Source organism: Polyodon spathula, chromosome 5 (genome assembly GCF_017654505.1).
Source record: "Polyodon spathula isolate WHYD16114869_AA chromosome 5, ASM1765450v1, whole genome shotgun sequence".
In the NCBI taxonomy this organism is placed as follows: Eukaryota; Metazoa; Chordata; class Actinopteri; order Acipenseriformes; family Polyodontidae; genus Polyodon; species Polyodon spathula.
The window spans coordinates 22,471,951-22,493,160 of NC_054538.1; the positions used below are offsets into that span (position 1 = coordinate 22,471,951).

At 35.7% G+C, this 21,210-nt stretch overlaps 1 protein-coding gene across 1 annotated transcript in view; it reads left to right on the forward strand.

Annotated features, from left to right (window-relative positions):
- The window catches only part of col9a1b (collagen, type IX, alpha 1b), a 42,316-nt gene that overhangs the window by 16,766 nt on the left and 4,340 nt on the right, over positions 1-21,210 (forward strand). The window contains exons 12-34 of the mRNA XM_041251456.1: positions 655-690; positions 1,252-1,275; positions 1,669-1,722; positions 2,612-2,665; positions 3,217-3,252; positions 3,353-3,409; positions 3,904-3,957; positions 4,424-4,477; positions 4,751-4,804; positions 5,972-6,025; positions 7,386-7,439; positions 8,407-8,460; positions 9,230-9,283; positions 9,380-9,433; positions 10,197-10,241; positions 11,506-11,559; positions 11,660-11,713; positions 14,653-14,706; positions 15,557-15,628; positions 17,049-17,084; positions 17,198-17,242; positions 17,471-17,503; positions 19,807-19,953. Of these exons, the coding sequence (XP_041107390.1) occupies positions 655-690; positions 1,252-1,275; positions 1,669-1,722; positions 2,612-2,665; positions 3,217-3,252; positions 3,353-3,409; positions 3,904-3,957; positions 4,424-4,477; positions 4,751-4,804; positions 5,972-6,025; positions 7,386-7,439; positions 8,407-8,460; positions 9,230-9,283; positions 9,380-9,433; positions 10,197-10,241; positions 11,506-11,559; positions 11,660-11,713; positions 14,653-14,706; positions 15,557-15,628; positions 17,049-17,084; positions 17,198-17,242; positions 17,471-17,503; positions 19,807-19,953 (1,233 nt within the window). The remainder of the gene's footprint in view (positions 1-654; positions 691-1,251; positions 1,276-1,668; positions 1,723-2,611; positions 2,666-3,216; positions 3,253-3,352; positions 3,410-3,903; positions 3,958-4,423; positions 4,478-4,750; positions 4,805-5,971; positions 6,026-7,385; positions 7,440-8,406; positions 8,461-9,229; positions 9,284-9,379; positions 9,434-10,196; positions 10,242-11,505; positions 11,560-11,659; positions 11,714-14,652; positions 14,707-15,556; positions 15,629-17,048; positions 17,085-17,197; positions 17,243-17,470; positions 17,504-19,806; positions 19,954-21,210) is intronic.

Consider the following 21,210-nt stretch of genomic DNA (forward strand, 5'->3'; position numbering starts at 1 on the left):
AACATAAAAGAGTCCCTTCAGGGCGCTGTGCCCTCTACAGTCTCCAGGTCGCTACAGTATATAAAATAATTTAAATGGTATATAAATAGATAGAAACTACACTCAATAATTTCAATGTGTCTTCCTCTAACTAAGTTGTTGCTTGAGGGGATGTACATTTTTGTCCCCATGTAACTGCGATTTCACTTCCTCAATACCTCATTACCTCATTGCTTTCAAAGGGTGTCAATTATAAGGGACCACACAGGCCACATTGTGAAATTACCTGCCTGAAGTAATATTTTCTCAATATTTACATACAATACTTTGATGTGGTTTCACAAAAGGCACTACTACAATAAAAGTCCATGTCATATTGCATTATAAAGTGACCATTCTTGCAGGTCTACTCCCTACTGTTTCAAGGCTGTTGACAAGTCAGGTTACCTCTACCCTGAGATAGCACTCTGTAGGGTTAAGAGGATATTTCATATGCTGCTCAATATTTGTACTAGATTGAAATTATTCCAATGATATATACTATAGAAATACTGTAATATAATTCAGGTATATAACAAGGAATACCATAAAATGTGTAGTTACTTTAAATGCCTGCTCGTTATGTGCATTGTGCTGGAAAGACAACATGTGATGAATTTATGTTTTGTTTTCTAGGGTGAACCTGGTCCAGCTGGACCCCGTGGATCAGCAGTGAGTAGAAAGCTCTCTTATTACATGATAGAACATGGACAAAAAAGTTATTTATAATACAGCACTTGCACATTCTACATTCTAATGTGAGGGCATTGAAGGTGTAAATACATATGAATCCCATAGATCAGATCTTATACCACTTGAATAACTGAACTTGTTACTAGCAGAACCATGATATTTACATAGGATGTAAAAGCAATTCAGAAAATTGCCCAAGCTTATTGTGCTACTACTACAAATAATAATAATAATAATAATAATAATATATAATAATAATAATAATAATAATAATAATAATAAAGTTTCTCAATGGCACTGTAGCACTTCTGTGGATAAAGAGCTGTAATGACTGACCTTGCAATGGCCAAAAATTGTGCTGTAAGTCTGGATAGTTCAATGAACCCACCCTCTGTGGAAGCATAACATGGCATTTTGATTCAATTCATGCCCCCGTGGTGAAAACTATCTCCCTTTTGCTAGTATATAAACTGCACACATGTCACCGTTTTTAAACATGCATATTCAGCAATTAATTATTATTTTTTAAATTTATTTCAGGGTTCAGGGCCAGATGGACCTCCTGTAAGTATAACATGGTGCAGAGACACATTTGTCCTAAATAAATAAGATGTGGCCCATACAGTAGACTCTGTACCAGTTCAGATTAGTGATTTGTTGGAGTACTGGTACTAAAAATGCTTTGTCTGCTCTTCATTCAATGTGTTTGATATTCCTCCAGTTTATGTTACAACACAAAAATCAATAATAAACTTTTGGAAAGTCAGAGACAGTTTTTACGCACTTACTGCAGAATTATTATATTGAAGTTTGTCCACCTGCCATCAGAATGCATTTCATTACGATAGCTTAGTCTGGATTACAGGTCAATTTGAACAAAAGGTGTCTGCATTAATGAATCTTCAGTATTTGCTTCTGACATGAGTCTGTATATTGTTAAATGAAATTCCTTTGCAGGGTCCACCAGGTCCAGGCGGGCTTCCAGGAGAACTTGGACGTGTTGGAATCTTGGTGAGTAAAGTTTCCAGGAAGTTTTGACTGTATCCACTTTTTTGATTCCCTAACAGCGTAGTTAAAAGTGTAAAGCCTCACTGTCAGATCTGTGCAGGCAGAGGGAGTTGTGCAGATCCCTTTTTAATCAAGTCAGAACACATTTTAATCAAACTCTTTCCAATTACCCTTCAATTGATCCAGTATGTTAATTTCTGATCAAGAGGGAAAAGTAATTTTTTTATAGGCTTACTACCAAATCACTGGCAAGAAGAAACATTACAAAAATGACACAACATTCTTAGAGTTACATTCTGTAGTCAAAGATAATAGTCTTATAGAACTTGTCTGTTGTTTGACATACAGTAGAAGCTGAATTGGTAACATTCAAGTTTAGTTGCACTAAAACCCCATTATAACTGCAGTTTAACATTGAAAACAAAATGCATCTGATTTAGTGGCTAGTGTTCCAATCTGCAGTCATTTATACTCCTATTGGATATCCTGTTATTCAATCATGTAAATAGTCTTTGAAGAATCTGGAGGAACATTATCAATCACAGCCTTCACTTTACCAGTCAAGAATGGTCCACGTTGCTAGGCAGAAAGGTACGATAATACTTTTTGACCCTGGTACCTTGAATCCGGTCATACCCACTCAACGGTCATACCTTATGCAGCGCTGTTTATATCATAAGTAATGCAGTAGAGGCTTACCATTGGTTATTTCCTACAATCGCATGTAGATAGTCTTCACATCTTAAAAAAAAAGTCTTCTGATGAATATTTTTGTTTCTTCCTTGAGAATCTTTATTATTAGGTATAATTGATGTCTGGAAGCCTAATAAAATCAATGTAGTAAACACTGTACTGTAGCATGAACTAATAGTTTTTTTCTGATAATATCTAGGGTGATGCTGGAGTTAGAGGGCCTCCTGGTCCCCCTGGTTCCCCTGGGCCTCGAGTAAGTTTAAATGGTTTTAGTAATTATCAAAGGATTGTGCTTGGTGCCTCACTTCCTGGACTGTCATGTTTTGCAACACATTGCATGATATATTAAATACTCAGTTAATGCTGCAGGTTCAACAATGGGACTAGCCAAGCCTATTTCTTATTTTTTTGTTTTTAACCCTGAACACTTAAAATGCCTCTTTTTATTGGCATGCAATTCAGAAAAAAAAGTAATACCAGGAGGATGATACTCAAGTAATCTTCTTAAATTCCTTTTTTAAGAAGAACATTCACTTTTAGTCAGAATTCAAATTAAACAGATTTGTACTTAGAACAATAGAACAATACAGAATTAAAAAAAATAAAAAAATTACGGACACATTTTCTTTTTTTAAATTGGCTTCTTGTTTTAAATGCTAATTTTCTCAGGTGCTGCTCCAAAACATCTTAGATAGAAATTATACTTCCTTCAAATTTATAATGTAGCCACACAAATAATATAATTGAATCAGGTTAATTGTTTTGTAAATGCAATTGAAGATTCAAATCCTCTCTTTGTTTTAGGGTGCTGCTGGACTTCATGATGGCAGTGGAGAGTTGGTAAATGCGGTCTTCATTTTTGTATTTAAACAAGGCAAAACACATGCTTCTGCTGAAACAGGTTACTGATTATCTTTAACTCGGCTTTGTTTTTTTGTAGTGTCCCAATGCCTGCCCTCCTGGCTCCCCAGGCCATCCTGGTCTCCCAGGAATGAAGGTGAGTTGTTTTTCAAGACAATAATTAGATTTGAACAATGTTATAGTGGTAGTGAAATACATGTTTTAGAGTTAGTTGTCTCAGAGAGAACTGTATCCAGGTTGGAATATTTCCGTGGGCATTACCGTGACCTTTACTCTTTTCTTCTTATTTTCCTCAAATTACACATTAAGTTGGTTTGACATTGCATTCCTATAGCACAGTGTTTCCTAATACCTAAGACACTGTTTTTGTTCCAAAAGGTAGTGTTCCCTCCTCCACTTCTTACAACACCCGCTATTGAGTATTGGTCCCACATTCAAGCACTGACCAGGCCGAACTCTACATGATTTCCCATGTCTGATGAGAATACAGTAACAGCACCACACAGGACACTGAAGGAGAAGAATGTGACAGGAATGCATAAAACACATTGTAATACTATAGTAAATATTGAAATATGCCTGTTTTACTTCAATGAGGATGTTGATCTGTAAATATTGAATATTCTTTAGGGACATAAAGGTGTAAAAGGAGAATCAGGTGAACCAGGAAAGCAGGGACACAAGGTAAGACCACACTTCTGGAAGTCCTTATTTGATCAAATAATGGTAATAAAAAAAAACAAAAAAACAATGGGGTTCAATAAAGGTAAATGGCAGCACTTATGCATACATAAAATTGTATACAATAGAATTTAATTTATCCACACTCCAGCAAGAGCACCTATACATAAAAGGGTATAAAGAAGAACTTAATTTATCCACACCCTAGTTAGTGGCCAAACAACAAAAGGTCCAGTCAGGCTTAAAGCAGGTTAAGGATAACAGCTTTAGGATGGGTTTTTGCCTACACACCACTAAGAAGAACAATAACACAACTTTGTTGTTTTCTGAAGTTAGAGAAGTATCCACATTTCTTGCTAGGTGGAATTATAGTCTTTGTGAGAACACTTTTTATGCATGTTATTTATCATACATTGTGTGGTAATATTGGTACAATGCAGGTGAACGTTATCCACCTCTTGTTTCATAGGGTGAAGAGGGTGACCAGGGGGCCTCTGGGGAGGTCGGTGCACAAGGCCCTACAGTAAGTATTTAAATGTGTTCCTCTCATTGTTACAGTGTTTTCTACAGTGATTTAAATACAACCCTCTATACTGTATAGCTGATTTAAATACATTTCGATTGCGTACAGTCTTAAAAACAATAAAAAACATAAGATAAGGTGCTGATTGTATTTTATTATTGTATTTTTTCTTTAAGCCTCTTATAGATTTCATCAACACAATTTATTTGTTCTTCTGTTTAACTGGGAATACCCATCTTTGCTAATCATCTTTTTTTTTTATCCGATGTGTAGGGTCCTCAGGGTATAAGGGGAATCACAGGCATGATGGGACCTAAAGGTGAAAGGGTATGTATCATTTCATTTCTTACTGTACCTCTCAAATTTGAAGTTCAGTAGCTACAATCCACTTCCAAAATGCATCATCACTTAAAATGAACTTTTTTACACCTTATAAAATGTGTTATCAGATACAATATATACAGGAAATACCTTTTAATGGAACAGCTGAATATGTATCTAAAATACTTATACCATAAATGTATATTTGATATACATGTACAGCTGACTCAGTAGAAAGGTATCACCAAAAACAAACAAAACAAAGTTGTTTTACTTCTCGTACGGTATATGGATCTGGATGGCTTGTAATTCTAAGGTTAGTATATATGGAACGGCCATGCGCATACAGTAACTCTGTGGGATTACATGAGGTTAACTGCAAAAACTGTTGATTATGAACAACAGTAAATGAATTTGATTGACCTTCAGACAGTCCTGTTTTAAACTGCTTTACTGTGCATTCTAAAATGAGTAATTTCATTTGGTCAGTGATGATCAAGAGTGAAGAATGGAGTGGCTGCTGTGTGGTGGGGGTACTCTGCTGGTGTATGGGTCGTTTTGGATGCCCACATTGCATCTGTGTAGGAACTGAACAGTTTAGCTGACAAGGCCACACTTCAGAGATGATAATGCAAACCCACAGAGCTGCTACTGTTTGGGACAGATTTCATGAGAATTGAGTCTGACACTTCTCCTGGTTGGCACAGACTCCAGACCTCAGTTTTGTTCATTAATGTACAGGATGAAATGCTGTGCATATCACAGATGATCTTTGTCATCAAGCCTACCTGAACTTGAACACCCACATGGATGACAGTCCTGCCATACCTCCTTATCGTATTAGAGAACATTCTGGATCCAGTGCCACAATGAATGCAATCATAGCCAAAGCCAACACACTGTGCTGCTTTTGGAGTGTGGAGTTTACAGTCCATTTAGAAAATGAATATTTGAAAAAAGTAACAGTGATTCTTATCCAAAAGGTTTTTTATTGTCTCAGAGCCATAATTAATGCTCCAAAAGTGTGTTTCCATTTAAAAATAAACACAATGCCTATTACAAACCAACTTTAATAATTATATAAAACCTTAACCAAAATAGTGTTATTGCATATTTGAACTGAAAACCTGAGTGATTATTTGTAGAGTAAGACTCAATGACTTCTCTTTCTAGGGTGCGCGTGGACATGATGGTGAACCAGGTCCTCAGGGTCTGCAGGGTGCAACTGTAAGTGGATTTCTAAGTGTCTGTCTGTCTGCCTTTCTGTCTGTCTGTCGGATTTTAGACAATGGTTCATCAACATCATATAAACATACACCACTGCTGGAGCCTATCTCCAATCCATAATTAAATGTTGTCCTCCTGTGCATGAATTAAGTACAATGCATATAATGCATTTTCCCCTGTTTACCAGACTGGGTCTAAATAAGACAGATACAAGATTTAGATACCAAAGCTTTGTCCAAAGGCTAACCACCACTATGCAATTTGATAGTGACTAGTATAATCAGGCACTCTCAGCAAGCCATATTCAGTTAAAAGTAGGCCTACGGAGTCTGATTAGCACAAGTATGTTCCCCTCTGACAGAACCATCTCGGCTTTATTTGGTATAATGCTTTTTGGTAAGGATGACCTACCCTGTTGTAATAGTATTGGCAACAGTCTTGCTGGCTCTTTAAGCGTTTTGTAAAACTTACTTCTCTGCAATCCTTTACATTTTTTTGGAACCTTAATAAGTAAATTCCTATAGAACATTGATTGTTCAGCCCCAGATGTTTATAATGGAACATTAAACACAAAGAACTAAAAGGGCAATTTAATCAGTGCAGATGACAAAAAAATAAAAAAAATAAAAAAAATAAAAATCTGCATTTTCACAGCTTCATGTCACCCTTACTGTGATAAATTAGATAAAACATTAAAATAGTCCAGTCTAATCTTGTAAAGATGCTTGTAAAAACTCCATAATGCATCATATAAGATATTCCATAAATATATTTCACAAGTAAATAAAAGTCACATGGTCGTTGCTGACGCAATCCTGCGCTTTCTTTAAATGGGGAAGTATGTTGCTTCTGCATAGTCCCTACTGACTTGGCTTTGTTAGATCACAAGACCATAAGCTTCGTTAAGACAGCCAGCAGTGAAATCATTACAATATATATACCCCAAAAGCAGTGCCCCTTACAGACATTGTTATACACTGTACAATTTTATATTAAAGGAAATCTGAAGATTCAGGATTCCATATGATTCATGTAAAACAAAGGCAAAACAAAATGATCAAAGGTACAAGGGTCAATAATAACAAAATAGTAGAAATAGTACATCGCAAATAAATAATAATTTTTCTGGACAATCCCTCTCTTTTTCTTTTTAAATGTAATTCTAAATGAAATGTGCATTGATTGTGCAAACTTAAGTGCAGTCGTCCTGAATATAATTGTTTTATTTTTTTGTGCAATGTATTCCCTGGTTGTTAAAGTGTGTAAGACATTTTTTTTTAATGTATTGACTATTTTGATATTCTGATTTTTATACACATTTAGAATTTGCTTAACCAATTTTAATGTCTTTTGCGCTTAGGGTGATCAAGGTCAGAGAGGCGTAATGGGTGAGACTGGGCCAAAAGGGGACGTTGTAAGTAGCAAAATCTTTCTTTTTGTTCTCCTCAAGTTATCTGTAAATCCAGCATTGCAACTATTCTGTTATTCCTACAATATGTTAATAAATTCCCGTGTATTAGGAGCCACACCTGTATCTTTTTGATATAATAATTAGAATGACGGTTCATTACTGGTGAACTATTTTTATCTTTGCAATGACGGGATCTGCAGGCATGTTAGTCTCTGAAGACAAAAATGAAGTCACTGCCATGTCTCTAGATCTCAGCATTGCATTGTTTACCACAAATGAACAGCCAGGCACTGTGGGAAATCTAGGGTACTGGCAGGAAAGTTCCAGTTGTTTTTGTTTATAATGCCTGTGGGGTTGGTCTTAACTAGGGGGAACATTTTTAACCCCCCAGATGGTGATTACATTTCTACAGTTATACCAGTACACTCTATGGTGGCTGACCTGCACCTTACAGTTTCCAGAGACTCAGCATTAGGATCTAAGTCACATTGTGATGGTTTTATTTTTAGTATGAATTACCAATATATACTGAAGCCTTATCACTGTATGCATTTTACTGGAATGCATGTTTTTTTTTTGTTTTTAGTTCTCTACTTCCTAAATCACATTGAAACTAGTGTATATTCTAGATATGGAACCAATATTGTTAATGTGTATATTATTGTTTAAATACTTAGCCAACAGTTTAAAATGTAACAGCATATATTAATAAATATGACAGATTACATGGAGGGTTTAACACTGTATTTGCATCTTGTGGATCTGATGACAGTTCATAGATAAAATTAGCATTCACCATCAAACCGCCTTGATGGAATTCCACTGTATTGTAATACACTCCCTGCTCTCTACTGTGCTCTATTTCAGTATTTATGGTATTTATATATTCTTGATATGATCTGTGAAATGTTTAGTTGTGTTTTGTGTTATGCCTATACCCACCACAGCTTTCTTATTTTTCATTTTCTAGGGGCCTCAAGGTCCAAGAGGAATTTCAGGGCTTCCAGGTTCAAAAGGAGAATCTGTACGTGTATTATTTCATTGTTTTGCATTAGTACTACTCACTGGATTACAAACATATACAACGTGTTGTTTTATTAACTCATTGTAGTAATTTAACAAGTAATGTTATGCTTGCATTCATTCTTTTTGAAGAAAGGACAGTCATAGATTCCAAGCCTTATACATATTCTTGCAAGACTACATGCCCTTATCACTTAACTATGCAGCTTGAGAGTCTGTCTTTTCTCAGGAAAGTTGATTTCGTTAGGCCTGTGCAATCACAGTCCCCTGTTGTTAAATACACAGAGGCTGGCATATCGACATACAGGCACTATATATATATGTGTGTGTGTGTGTGTGTGTGTGTGTGCGTGTGTTACAGAACTTTTTTGTGATTTGCTCAATTAGAATGTAGTGAAATACATAGAAATCAATCTGCAAAGTCCTTAAATGCTAATTAAAAAGCATTTAGCTACAATAACTACAAAATCCATCATTAAATTCAAATGGATTTTTCCATACACCTCCAATACACATTCAAGTGCGTTCAATTTCACCAAACTCATTCTGAAAGGTGTAAATATTGATCACAATGAATCAATTAATATACTCTTTCCACCCATCAGGTAGTATCCTGTACACTACAAAATTGAATTCCAAAGAGTACAGAAAAGTGTATTGATGGCACTGTGATCTGGGAGTTTAGAGGACAAAGCAATCGATCATAGAGTAGTACTGTAGTTTATTATAGTAGTTCAATCTCTGCGATCTGTTTATTTTGTTTTTATCAGGGATTACCCGGGGTAGATGGACGTGATGGAATCCCTGGGATGCCAGGTGCAAAGGTACAGTTGATATTCTTTTTAAATATTATATTTGTGAAACTTGTTAAAGTAATAGTATGGGCCTGACAAACCTATTTAATCTTTGTTCTTTTCTAGGGTGACTCTGGAAAACCAGGCGCGCCGGGTGAATCTGGACTTCAGGGTCTTCCAGTACGTGCATCTTAAAGCCATTTTTAAATAGCAAATTCATTGTCATCGCCATGCCTCGACAGTGTCTTCATATTTGTTTTGATTTTAACTTGTATCCAGATTTTATGGCAACATTTATCTTATAAATGGTCTTCATGCTTCATTCAAGCCTGTTGTTTTCATTCTATTAAATATATACAATTTCTTCAAAGGTAATTACATTTTGCTATGTGCATTTCTATGAATTATTAAAATACTCATTGAAAACTAAAGGCAGTCACAGTTTGATAACTCACAAATTTGATTTGGTTGACAGTAAATTATACTATATTGTATAAGGATCCTTCACCAATTCACTGCCCTCAGTATTTCACACATTTTTTAGATCTGTAATGTAACTCCGCTAGCAAGGGATCACTGTATGTATTCATTGCATGTTTATAATAAAGCTAAAGCCCTTTTCATCTGATAAATACCTAATGACGCTCCCCTCCCCAGCTTACAGATCTGACTGGGCTGGCCCTTATGCCCTCAAAGGCATGGAATATAGGGGGACCACCCCAAGACAAACCCTGATACACAATCACACCCCTCTGTAGTCATTAGCCCAGCCTGGTGAAGTTATAGAAAAATAAACTGTGGATATTACTAAAATTGTTATCATAAACAAATATACAGGTCTTCTCTTTTTTTGTTTATAAATTATATAAAAAGAGATGAAAATATTGCAACATTGTGGAAGGAAATGGGTTCAATTTAACTTTGTTTCTTATTACCTTTTAAGGGCTTACCTGGTTCTTATGGTGCAAAGGGTCTGAGTGGTGAAAAGGTATGTATTTCTTTAGAGTTACAACTAAATGTTGATAAATTGTCCATCGTAAAATGTAATTAAGAATTATAATACTAGGGCCACAGCTGCTAGCTCTTTGGCTTGAGAGCTAGGGAGCTGATACAACATGTCTGTGTCCCTGTCCAATGCTCCACATAAATAAAGCCAAAATTCATATACAAATGAGCAACCTGCAGTTCAAACCAGCGAGCAGCAAAAACAAATAAATGACTGGAGTGGCTCACCTGGTTAAAGCACAGCCACGTGACGTGCTGGATGAGTCATACAGTGCAGGTTTGCGTCGTGACTGAGCAAAGTCACCAGTCTTCGCTGGGGATTCCAAAGAGAGTGTCACATTGGCTCTGGCTTTCTTGTGGTTTAGAGGGGCAAAACGGTCAGGGACTGTTTCTCCTCATCGCAAACCCTGCTAGCCAGGCACCCATTGAGCTCAGAGCAGACACCTGCAGGACTGGCCTTTGTACTCGAGGCCAATAGCTTGCTGACATTCATTTTGGAACATCCTGGGTGTAAAAGAAGAAGCTGGCTTGGTCGTGGGATCGAAGGACGCCCACTGAACCTTCGGTTCCCCTGAGCTTTCTGGGGAATTGCTATGGTGAGGGGAAAAACAATTGGACTGTCCAAACTGGGTAGAAAATCGCGGGTAAAATAATTGGACACATTAAAAAAAAAAAAACACCTGGGTGGCTGTGTGCTTCTGTCATAATCCAGGACATTCAGCTCCGAGTCTGATTTATTATGCCCTTTATTTTACACCAGGCATAATTAACTGCTGAAAATGACCTTTTTAAAAATAATTCTCAATTACAATAAATGACTTCTAGTCAGCGGTGCTAATAACTTAAAAGTTATTTCTTTATGGAGAGCCTTTTTTGTGTGCCTTTCATAGTAAGCAAATATTTATTTACCACCTCTTTGAAAGTTAGATTAATTTGGTTATATTGTCAAAGTGTTTAACTCAGGACAGCTCATCTGGCAAGGGGTACTCATTTACACTGTAGATAATTCCCTTTGATCGAGGAGCTAAGCCGCTGTCAGTATTACACTTCTCACAGCTTGGTGAAGTGTTGCTGAACAGCTGTATCAATGCAACTTGCCACAGTATCTCAAAGACAGCTTACATTCATTATGGACAACTGGAGCTGTTGGATTGATGATCATTTTAGTAACAAACACAAACTTGTTGTAGTTGTTTGAGTAACTTGAAAGCCAGATATGTTCATGAATTTCCTAATTTGCATTACAGGGTGATACCGGTGCCTCTGGTTTACTTGGAACAATGGGATCTGCTGGGAAAACTGTAAGTTAAAATGAAATCCTTTGCTTTTTTATTGATTTTTGTTGCTGAAGTGAGATTTAAAAAAAAAAAATATAAATCTTATGTAATACTACCTTAATAGGGCGAGCGAGGAGAACAAGGGGAAGTAGGCCCAGTTGGACCGAGAGGAGGACCAGTGAGTATTACATGTTTACATTTATTAATGTACAACTGTTATGCTTGCACTGCTGATGTATTTTGAGGCATTAATCGAGTTTCCATAAGTGAACTAGTGTTTGAAAGAAAGGGATATGGACTCTATGCAGTTGTAAGTATTAATTTTGGGTCAAGTGAACAATTCTAAAAAACATCATCATTGCAGAGGATAAAATCGCTGAAAGGGAAGATCGGTCATCATGTCTCTTGATTTTTTCACTCCACTCGAAGCGTACAATTGAACCATTTCCCTTCCACAATCTGATGCAGACCACAATCTTTAAGATACTGGCTTTACAGTTGGTACACAGCTGTTTTCTGGATTCATTCTAGTTCCATTACTGGTATTATCCAGTAAACATTATCAGTTTCACTGCAACACTGCGTCATGTAACCATTGGCCACATCAATGATACTCATCTTTTTATATACCCTTTTTACTTAATGTTTTTAAACTATTCCATCAAAGGTGGCATTCCTATTACAGTACACTTTGCCCCTGGAAGGCATATTTTTCAAAATGTTTTTCTTTCTAGCTATACGTTGTATACACTGTCACCCAGCGACCGGTGCTGGAATTCTTGAAAATAGCTCACTTTGTAGAATAAAACCACCCCCTGATAACCATATGACTAACTGCAAATTCAATAAATGCTCTTTTATATTCTATACTCTATAGTTGGTCATTGAGCATTGGAAAGCTAAAAGCAGTCTTATTTGTTAAAACTCTTTTACTATGTACATATTTGTCTGAGTTGTTGATTTGATCAACTTATATCGCATCAGGATAAGACTCCCTTGGATTTTATTATATCATTTTACAGCACCGTGGAATCCCCCTGGATTGCACCAACCATGTATTTCTAGGGGTAATCCCAGGAGAAGATAGATTTATTACGTAATCCAGGGGGTTGTACAATGATCCAATCAAAATATGCTACAGCTTTTTCTGTGGAGGAACAAGTTATTTAATTAATTACATATGTACAGCTGGGACCATCTTGTCAGTGAAATAGGAATCAACAGGCTGTTTTGAGTGAGGTGTTTTTCCATATGAAGCTCAGAAGCTTATATATGATATAAAACACTATATGATAAAACACTCGACAAATAAAAGGAAGTTTCTGTCCTCTTATTTGTCCAGTGTTTTATATCATATAGTCATAAATTCATCCAATAATTTTTCACTTTCTCAATTTGCATGCCTGCTGAGAATTGCAAGCTTTAAAGCCAAATCATTGTCACTTAATGACTGTCTAGGATTCTGTCTTAGAAAATGCACTGTAATAGTTTTTCTGGTGTTGACGCCAGATAAGCCACGAAAGAATGTTTCTAATCCGACAGCATTACTGCTGTGATGTGACTTGTTAACTTAATTATTAACTCTGCCATCAAACTGCAAATTCAAGATAAGTAAAACATTTTTTTTTTATTTATGAAAATCATCGTAGGCACCAATTACTGTTTAAAGCATCATAATTTTTAGCTGGATTGAGCACAATATTTTCTTCCCCTTGTGGGAGGGTTGGTTTTTGTTATTATGAAGTTCAAAATGTTACTTATACAAAATATCCTAAAATAATAAATATAGTAGGAATGATATAATTTTTTTCTACAAAATGAATGAAGTAAAATGGTTAGGCAGAATTAAACTGGAAATGTGCGTGTTTAATACCAAACAAGAAACAGCACAAAAGTAGTTGAATTTTTTTTATCAAATAAAGCCTTAAGCATGAAAGTAGCTGGTGGAATGCAACTTAAAGGCAAAAGCCACATGCATTATTCACACAACCTAAAAAATCACAGATAATCAAAAATGTAATTGCGATGAAATTAATGACAATTAGGTGATTTCAATGTATGTTGATAATGTATTATTTAGTTAGTGTGGATAGTATGGTAACGCTAACTTAAAAGGCAACTTCCAAAACTAGAAATACCACCTATTTCTCAGAACCTGGCACCACTGTCTAAAATATTTCTAAATATATTGTTGATTATATTAAGATATAACATATCATTTAGAAATTACCTGTAGGATTATATTGCATTGTAACTAATACTATTTTTAACAGACCTTCATTGGGAACACACCAACATAACCCCATACTTGGGAACAAAGAGATCTTTGTGCATGCTGAGAAAATGTTTCCCCTGACAAGTTCTGACCTCTAGGACAGGGTTTCTGTATAGCACATAATTATTAGGGGATTGTTCAGGCAGAATTGAAAAAGTATGTCCAGCGAAGAATCAAGTGCCATAACAAGTTTAGTATGGGATGCAATGCGATTACTGAAAGATATGACTTTTAAAATACTTTTTGTAATACAGTAAATATTAAACTCCCGAAAAGAAGAGAGATGTTCCCAAATTGATTTTTCACATGTTTTGCCTCTCTGGCTAAGTATTTCTGCAACAAATAAATAACAAGAACATAAGAACATAAGAAAGTTTACAAACGAGAGGAGGCCATTCGGCCCATCTTGCTCGTTTGGTTGTTAGTAGCTAGTAGTAAAAGGTAAACACACTGCAAAGGGAGCCATATAGACACACACACACACACACACATATATATATATATATATATATATATATATATATATATATATATATATATATATATATATATATATATATAGTTCAAATACAACTATGTGTGTTTTTTTAACAACTTGATTTAAAAAATAGTTCAGTACTGAATTGGTGAATTGTTATTAACAGATTGCTTTTATTGAAATTATGAAGATTTGACTTGATGGACAATATAGGGTTCACAAAGGTGCTAATGTATATAGAGTATTGTAGGAATCAGGTAAGACAACAGAAGTGCCCCCAGTAGGTAAGAAGAAGTGTTTGAAGAAGCATACTTTATTGAATATGTGTGGATCATCAGTAACATCCTTCTCTTTTTCTTTCCAGGGTGAAAGAGGTGTGCAGGGTCCACCTGGTCCCACAGGTATACCAGGAGTCCGGGTAAGGAACTTTATCTACATTTATTGTAAACTCTGTAATTGCACTGATTCAGTAATTTAATGCAACATATTTTATAATAGGATATTGTACTAATAAGTCATACCCATGTTTCACATATCAATTAGAGAGCAGTAACAATTCTAATTGTAAGTTAGTTTATCATTTCTTTGCGTTTGTAAAATGCATTTTTCTCTTTTTAATTTAGCATATTCAACAATCATGTCTACTACAGGTCACTTCACACACAATGTACACATTGCTTCAGAAAACACAAGTATATTATGACCTGCAATTTCAGCATTGTGTTCAAGTTGTCATTATCAATTATGCTTTAACCATCATGCGTATTACACAGAATTGATAAACTGAATAATTTATAGGTGTGCAGTAAATAGGGTATTGTTTTCCAGTATCCTAGTTTATAACACTACACAACTAAATAATTATCAAAAAAGTATTCTAACAAATTAAATTGCAGTCTTAAGAAGAGTTGCAGGCTGCAGATATACAGTAGTGTGTTGTTCTTGTATGCTAGTGACAGAGAGACCCTGTGGTAGCAGAGCTTGCAGTGAGAAGCAGCATGAATGGCTCCTTGTTGCCGTTGACCACTCAGTATTTACACAGTAATAGCAGAATCACAGCTTGAATGCCTGGGCTGAAAGAGCTTTCTGTTTGAGAGGAATTTGAACACCAGTGAGCAGAGATCACAGGAGAAAAGGCCAGGTTGACTGCAAAAATGTTTTTACTATTACCTTTTTTTTTATTTTTCACATATTTAAAGAAGAAATAAAAATAAAAATTGCATGCCTCACGTTGATAAATCTTTCTCTTTTTTGTCGTCTTCTTGTAGGGCCCAAAAGGTGATCCTGGTCTCCCAGGCCTTCCTGGTCCCCCAGGCCTGCCCGGAGTTAAAGGAGACAGGGTAAGGATAAGTGTTGTCAAGGCTTGAGATGTTTCTATACATTTACAGTAGTCAAAGGTTTGGACTAATTAGCTTTACGATGAGCCAAATGTAATTTTAAAATCATGAAGAGCAATCTTCACGAATCTGTATTGCTGTAGTTTTGCAAGCGATTAGTTGTTGCAGTTATATTGGGCTTTCTTAGTGTGGTCACGTGATAACTTCATCAAAAAGCTGTCCAACCGTTCTGTATCCAGCAGACAATGCAAGGAAAAAGGAGCAACGTACATTGATTCTGAAATGTTAAAGCATATTTTAAAAAGCAACTTCAGTTTTGTTAGATATAAGCTGTGATAAAACATATCATATGCATAATATGTTTGTAACTGATCTTAGTGCTTTATTGCTAAAGCCTGTTCCACTGTGTTCAGTTTGTAAAACCCTCATTCTTACTGTGTTTTCGCAATGCCAACAACCTGTGCACAGTATACTATGTGCAGTAGAATAAGTATCAATAGACACTGTGCTGCCAGAAAAATATGTTGAGGTCACTGTACCCAGGGTTGTTGGTCAAGTTTATCCTTAGTGAAATTTAATTTGTGCCCTTCAAAGTACAGCTGTGGCCAAAGGTTTTGCAACACCCTATATAATTAACTAATTTTGCTTCATAAAATCAAATAAAACTTGCTTATTAGTGATGCAATAAGATATTGAATTACATACTGCGTTACAGTTTTCCATATACTTGACAAAAAACAGACAAAAATCTAACATGAAAAACTATACTAACACTGGCCTTCTGTAGACTTTTCCAATATAATTTTTCAGTTTATTTGATTACATGATGTCAAATAAAAAATAATATATATATATATATATATATATATATATATATATATATATATATATATATATATATATATATATATATATATAAATTATTATTTTTGTTTTTCTTTGTGTCAATCCTAAAATTATAAGTGATGCAAAATGTGTGGCCATAGCTGTAGCATCCAACCCGACTGGGGCATTATCTTCTTTGTGGTGCCCATCTTAATTACTAAACATTAATCCAACTGAGAATCCAACTCTGGAATCAAGTTGACCAGCATTCTTGGCAACTGGTATCCCAGCTTTACTCACTCCGCTGAGGCTTTTGAAAGAGGAATCACCCTGGATTCCTCAGTATACTTTTGGTGTGGACCCAATGCCAAAGCATGTCCAAGGAAGTGGCCCACATTGAGGTGGTGCAGTGATGGGGAAGCACCACATACAGTACATTGTTAGGGAGAACAGTGCTGGGCCCATAGGGGCAGTTTTGCTTATTACTGTATTAAATATATTTCTGAAGCCAAATTCCTAGAAAACCAAAAATAAATTAAAAAAAATAAAATACAATAAAAAAATCTCAGCACAGCAATTTCTCTTTCATTTTCTTTAGGGTGCTGTTGGTTTGGACGGCCCTAAAGGCGAACAAGTAAGTAATTATAGAGATTTTAAAAAATATATATATATTTAAGATTTTCTTTTCTTGGATTTTTTTTATTTTGTTAATATTTTGTTGTTACTATCATTCTGTATTTTTTCTAGGGTGATCCTGGATCAGAGGGCACAGCTGGTGATAAAGGTGATATGGTGAGTCTAAAGCAACAATACTTGTTTTATTTAGTTTGTTTTGTTTTCATTTTATTTAAAAGGACATACAGCTACACATGGCATGATAATATATATCTTTTCTCGACTACTTTAATACTAATGACAGGGACAGCAGGCACAGAGCAATACACATTAAGAACGCAAATGCAAGTGTGAAAAAATACATTGGTATAGAAATCAATTTTAATGTTGTTTGTATTTTTACAGGGTGATCAAGGAGAACCTGGACCCAAAGGATCTGTAAGTATCAGGAAAAAAAAAAAAATCTTAATTGTAATGCTACTATTTCAGGATTTTTTTGTACAATAATCGATGACGTGCATATCTAAATTGACCAGCACTTTATGGTCTTTGCATTAACCGTCATGAATATTGTAGTGCATATAAATAGAGTTAAAAAGGCTGTAACCTGTTTTAATGGTCTCTTTCGTACACAATGCTCCTCACCAAAAATCATCAGCATAACATACACATTCTCACGGTGACAAGCTTTATGTTACTGTCTCACAATCTTAATCTTATTCAAGCATTATAGTATTTTTGTAGATAAAAAACAAATAAAACAAAACTTTGAAAAATTTTCTCAGGCTCTTTCAGTTTTTAAACTGTCCTCAATCACTTCATCTTGCCAAAGCACCATTGGAATTCTAACCGCGTGACATTTCAACAGACCTTAACTTAATGCTCGATCAAGTGGATAATGCAGGATGCAGTTCTGTCTTTAAATGAGATTAAGCCATAATTACAAGTTTAAAAGAAAATGGTTCCATAATTAACCGAGTCTCGGTTTACCCACATTATGCAAAGTAATGGCTTGTCTTATCTCTAGAGAAGAGGTGTACTACCCAATAAGAAAAATCAGTACCATGGAGGTGAAATGAATGACCCCTGATGGGCAGACCCTGGTGGAATGTAAAGGCCAACATATTTAACACTCATAGTGCTGCCTCCTTGTGGCAGAAAATTAAACAACACACCATTACCTATTAAATGCATTTTTAAGATTTCATCAGTGTATGACCTGAAATGAGCACAGCTGATAAAGCAATGTTATGGTCAAATTAAAATACATCTTAAGAGGGACATTTAATCACACAGAAATTTCTCATTAAATTAATAGGGACATAAACCTCAAAAAGTAACAGGCTGATAAATTCCTTACCAAGGACATTTCATTGCAGTCCTAGGGGCATACTGCCTCTCCACACAGACAGGTGCAGGTATAAATGCACCAGTCTTTGTCAAGTCATAAATAAGGCTTTTTGTTTGCCTGTCTGAAGAATACAAACTAATAATAATAATAATAATAATAATAAATAATAATAATAATAATAATAATAATAATAATAATGAAACATTTACATTTTCTTGCCTCAGCACTGCCGACGATGTAATAAACATACTTGATAGCTTAGCAAAAGGTAACGGTAACGAACAACCAACAACTTCAGAAAACACTTTGACTGTACAGTGGTACTTTCCCTGTCTCATGCAACATAAATAACGCCTTATAAAATGAATCACAGTCATCCTTATAACTACAGTATTGTGGCACATTTAGAGACATGTTATTTAACAGAGTGCTCACCCAATTTTTATCTCTACTTTGCACTAGCAATGTTATCACTGTTCTTCTGTTGAATATTATCTTTCTCTATTGAAGATCTTGTGATTATTTTATTGGTGTTTATACTTCAGTTTGGAAAATGAATATATTTTAAAGACAGTGCTATCGATGAAAAGTTGCACCTGCTTCCTGGTATCTAATCAATTTAGAGTTGGTTCAAGCAGCAATCAGACTATGTGACATACAACAAAGGTACCAGGATCTAGCAGCTTAGATTTAGCCTTGAATTGAAATATTTGTTTATCCTAAGTTAACGTTTAAATCACTGGGTTAGTTTCCTACAATAGCACTGTTATGGACAGTACACTTGACTAACTTAAACACACTTGAATTGACTCTTAAACGTCTAATCTTGGATTTGTAAATAAGTAAATGCATGTACAGTCTCCTGTCAATGTAAATGGATGTTGGTATTTGCAGTAGCAATCATATGCAGAAGGTTTAATGATCCTAAAGTGCATGACTGAAGTATGTTCTGGGTCGCAGCACCAAAAAGTCCTCAGTAAACATGAGAGTCGAAGGTGAATGCTAAAATTCACACATCGTCTCAGTCTGTAAACCGAGGATCCCAGAGGTAGATGCACTCTAAATTCAACAAACTCAAGGACTGTTAAATCTTGCTTTAAACAACATGATTTTAAGCAGCCATGTCCAAAATATAAAATTTTCTTTTAATGTAATAAGAAAACTGGAGTTAAATAAATACATCTACATTTCCCCCAGACTCATGGGTAAAAACGATTTAAGCCATCAATGCAAGTAATTGATACTTTCCCTCAAAAAATACAAATTAGCATAAAAAGATATGCAGCATTTATTGTTGTAATCACTTCATGCTGCCCTGGCTTACACCTACGTTCTAAAACATTTACATCCCAGCATATAACCATTTAAAAAAAAATGTTAACTTCTTTAGACTGGTAACCCTGGTGAGCCTGGCAGTCGTGGCCCTGAGGGCAGCCGTGGCCAGCCTGGCATTGAAGGACCCTCTGGCTCACCTGGACCTCGTGGGATGCAGGGAGATCGGGGTGTCCCTGGCCTGCCTGGGTCACAGGGGCCAGCTGTAAGTATTGATTGATTTCATGACATTCTTATAGCCCTTCTAAAAGCTTACTGTTGTCTACTACACTTCTGGTCTAGCAGTGCAGCAAAGCATAGTATGAGCAGGATAATGCACAGAGCTGTACAATTAAGTGTTTGTATACACACATGCATAGCCTTTGATGGTCTTGGTTGTGCACATATAGGTTGTGGACATATAATGTACAGAATGGTCACCGTGTGCAAATGCAAACATATACTTAAATCTGCATGAGAAATGCATGGTGAACTGCAAAATTACAAGACACATTTAACCATGGCCAATTTGAAGAGTTGTGGGCCAAGAGGGTTCTTTCCTATTTGTGTCTGGCCCTGTGCTTGGGTGAGGTGAGTAAAGATAAAGTGGATTTATAAAGGTCAAAGTCAGTGGATGCTGTTTGAGTGAAATCCAACATAACTTTCAAAAGACTATGATGCCTTACAAAATGAACTAGTAATTATCAGGTTGGTTTTAAATACTACTAAAACCATGCTATTTGGATCTGCACCTAAATTGAGCAATGTTTCAAAGTAATTTTGCTTTTATATCAAATGAAGTCTTGAAACTGTAACACAATATAAATATCTTGGTTTGTGGCTTGATTGATTGCTAAATTTGGAATACCATACTGAACATCTGATATGCAAATGAAGAGTTAAATGTAGTTTTCTATACAGACACAGGCAGTTCTTCTCTCAAGAAGGTCTTTCTTGATTTGTAACCCAAATTATATTACCTTTAATAGACTATGATGAGTTTGTATACACAAGTGCATTCCATACAGTTCTGATAACATTGGCTCTCATCTGTAACAGTGCTGCAAGATTTATAGTGAATGTGAGTTACAACCCGCACCACTGTACTCTCTATGAAACGTATGGGTGGTTCAGTCTGGAGAATAGAAGGCTCTATCATTTTTTGTGTTTAGTTTATAAGGTGTTGTGGCAGGATGGCTTGGTGGTGATGGTGGTCAAAATAAAACAGACATTCATAAAAGACTGAACCAAAGAAATATCAATTGTTATTTCTATTTTCTAGATCTTACTTTTAAGTTCCACCTCTGAACAACCCCAATCCCCGTCAGCAAAAGCTGCTGGTTTTTATGTCGTGGTCGAGGGATTAACTGGCCATCAATTACCCAGTTTCTAATACGTGTGGTAGACAGCTAATCTGTTAATCAGTCATTAGCTGTTGACCACGCATTCTCATGAGTTTATCTGGATGGGGAATTGAAAACCC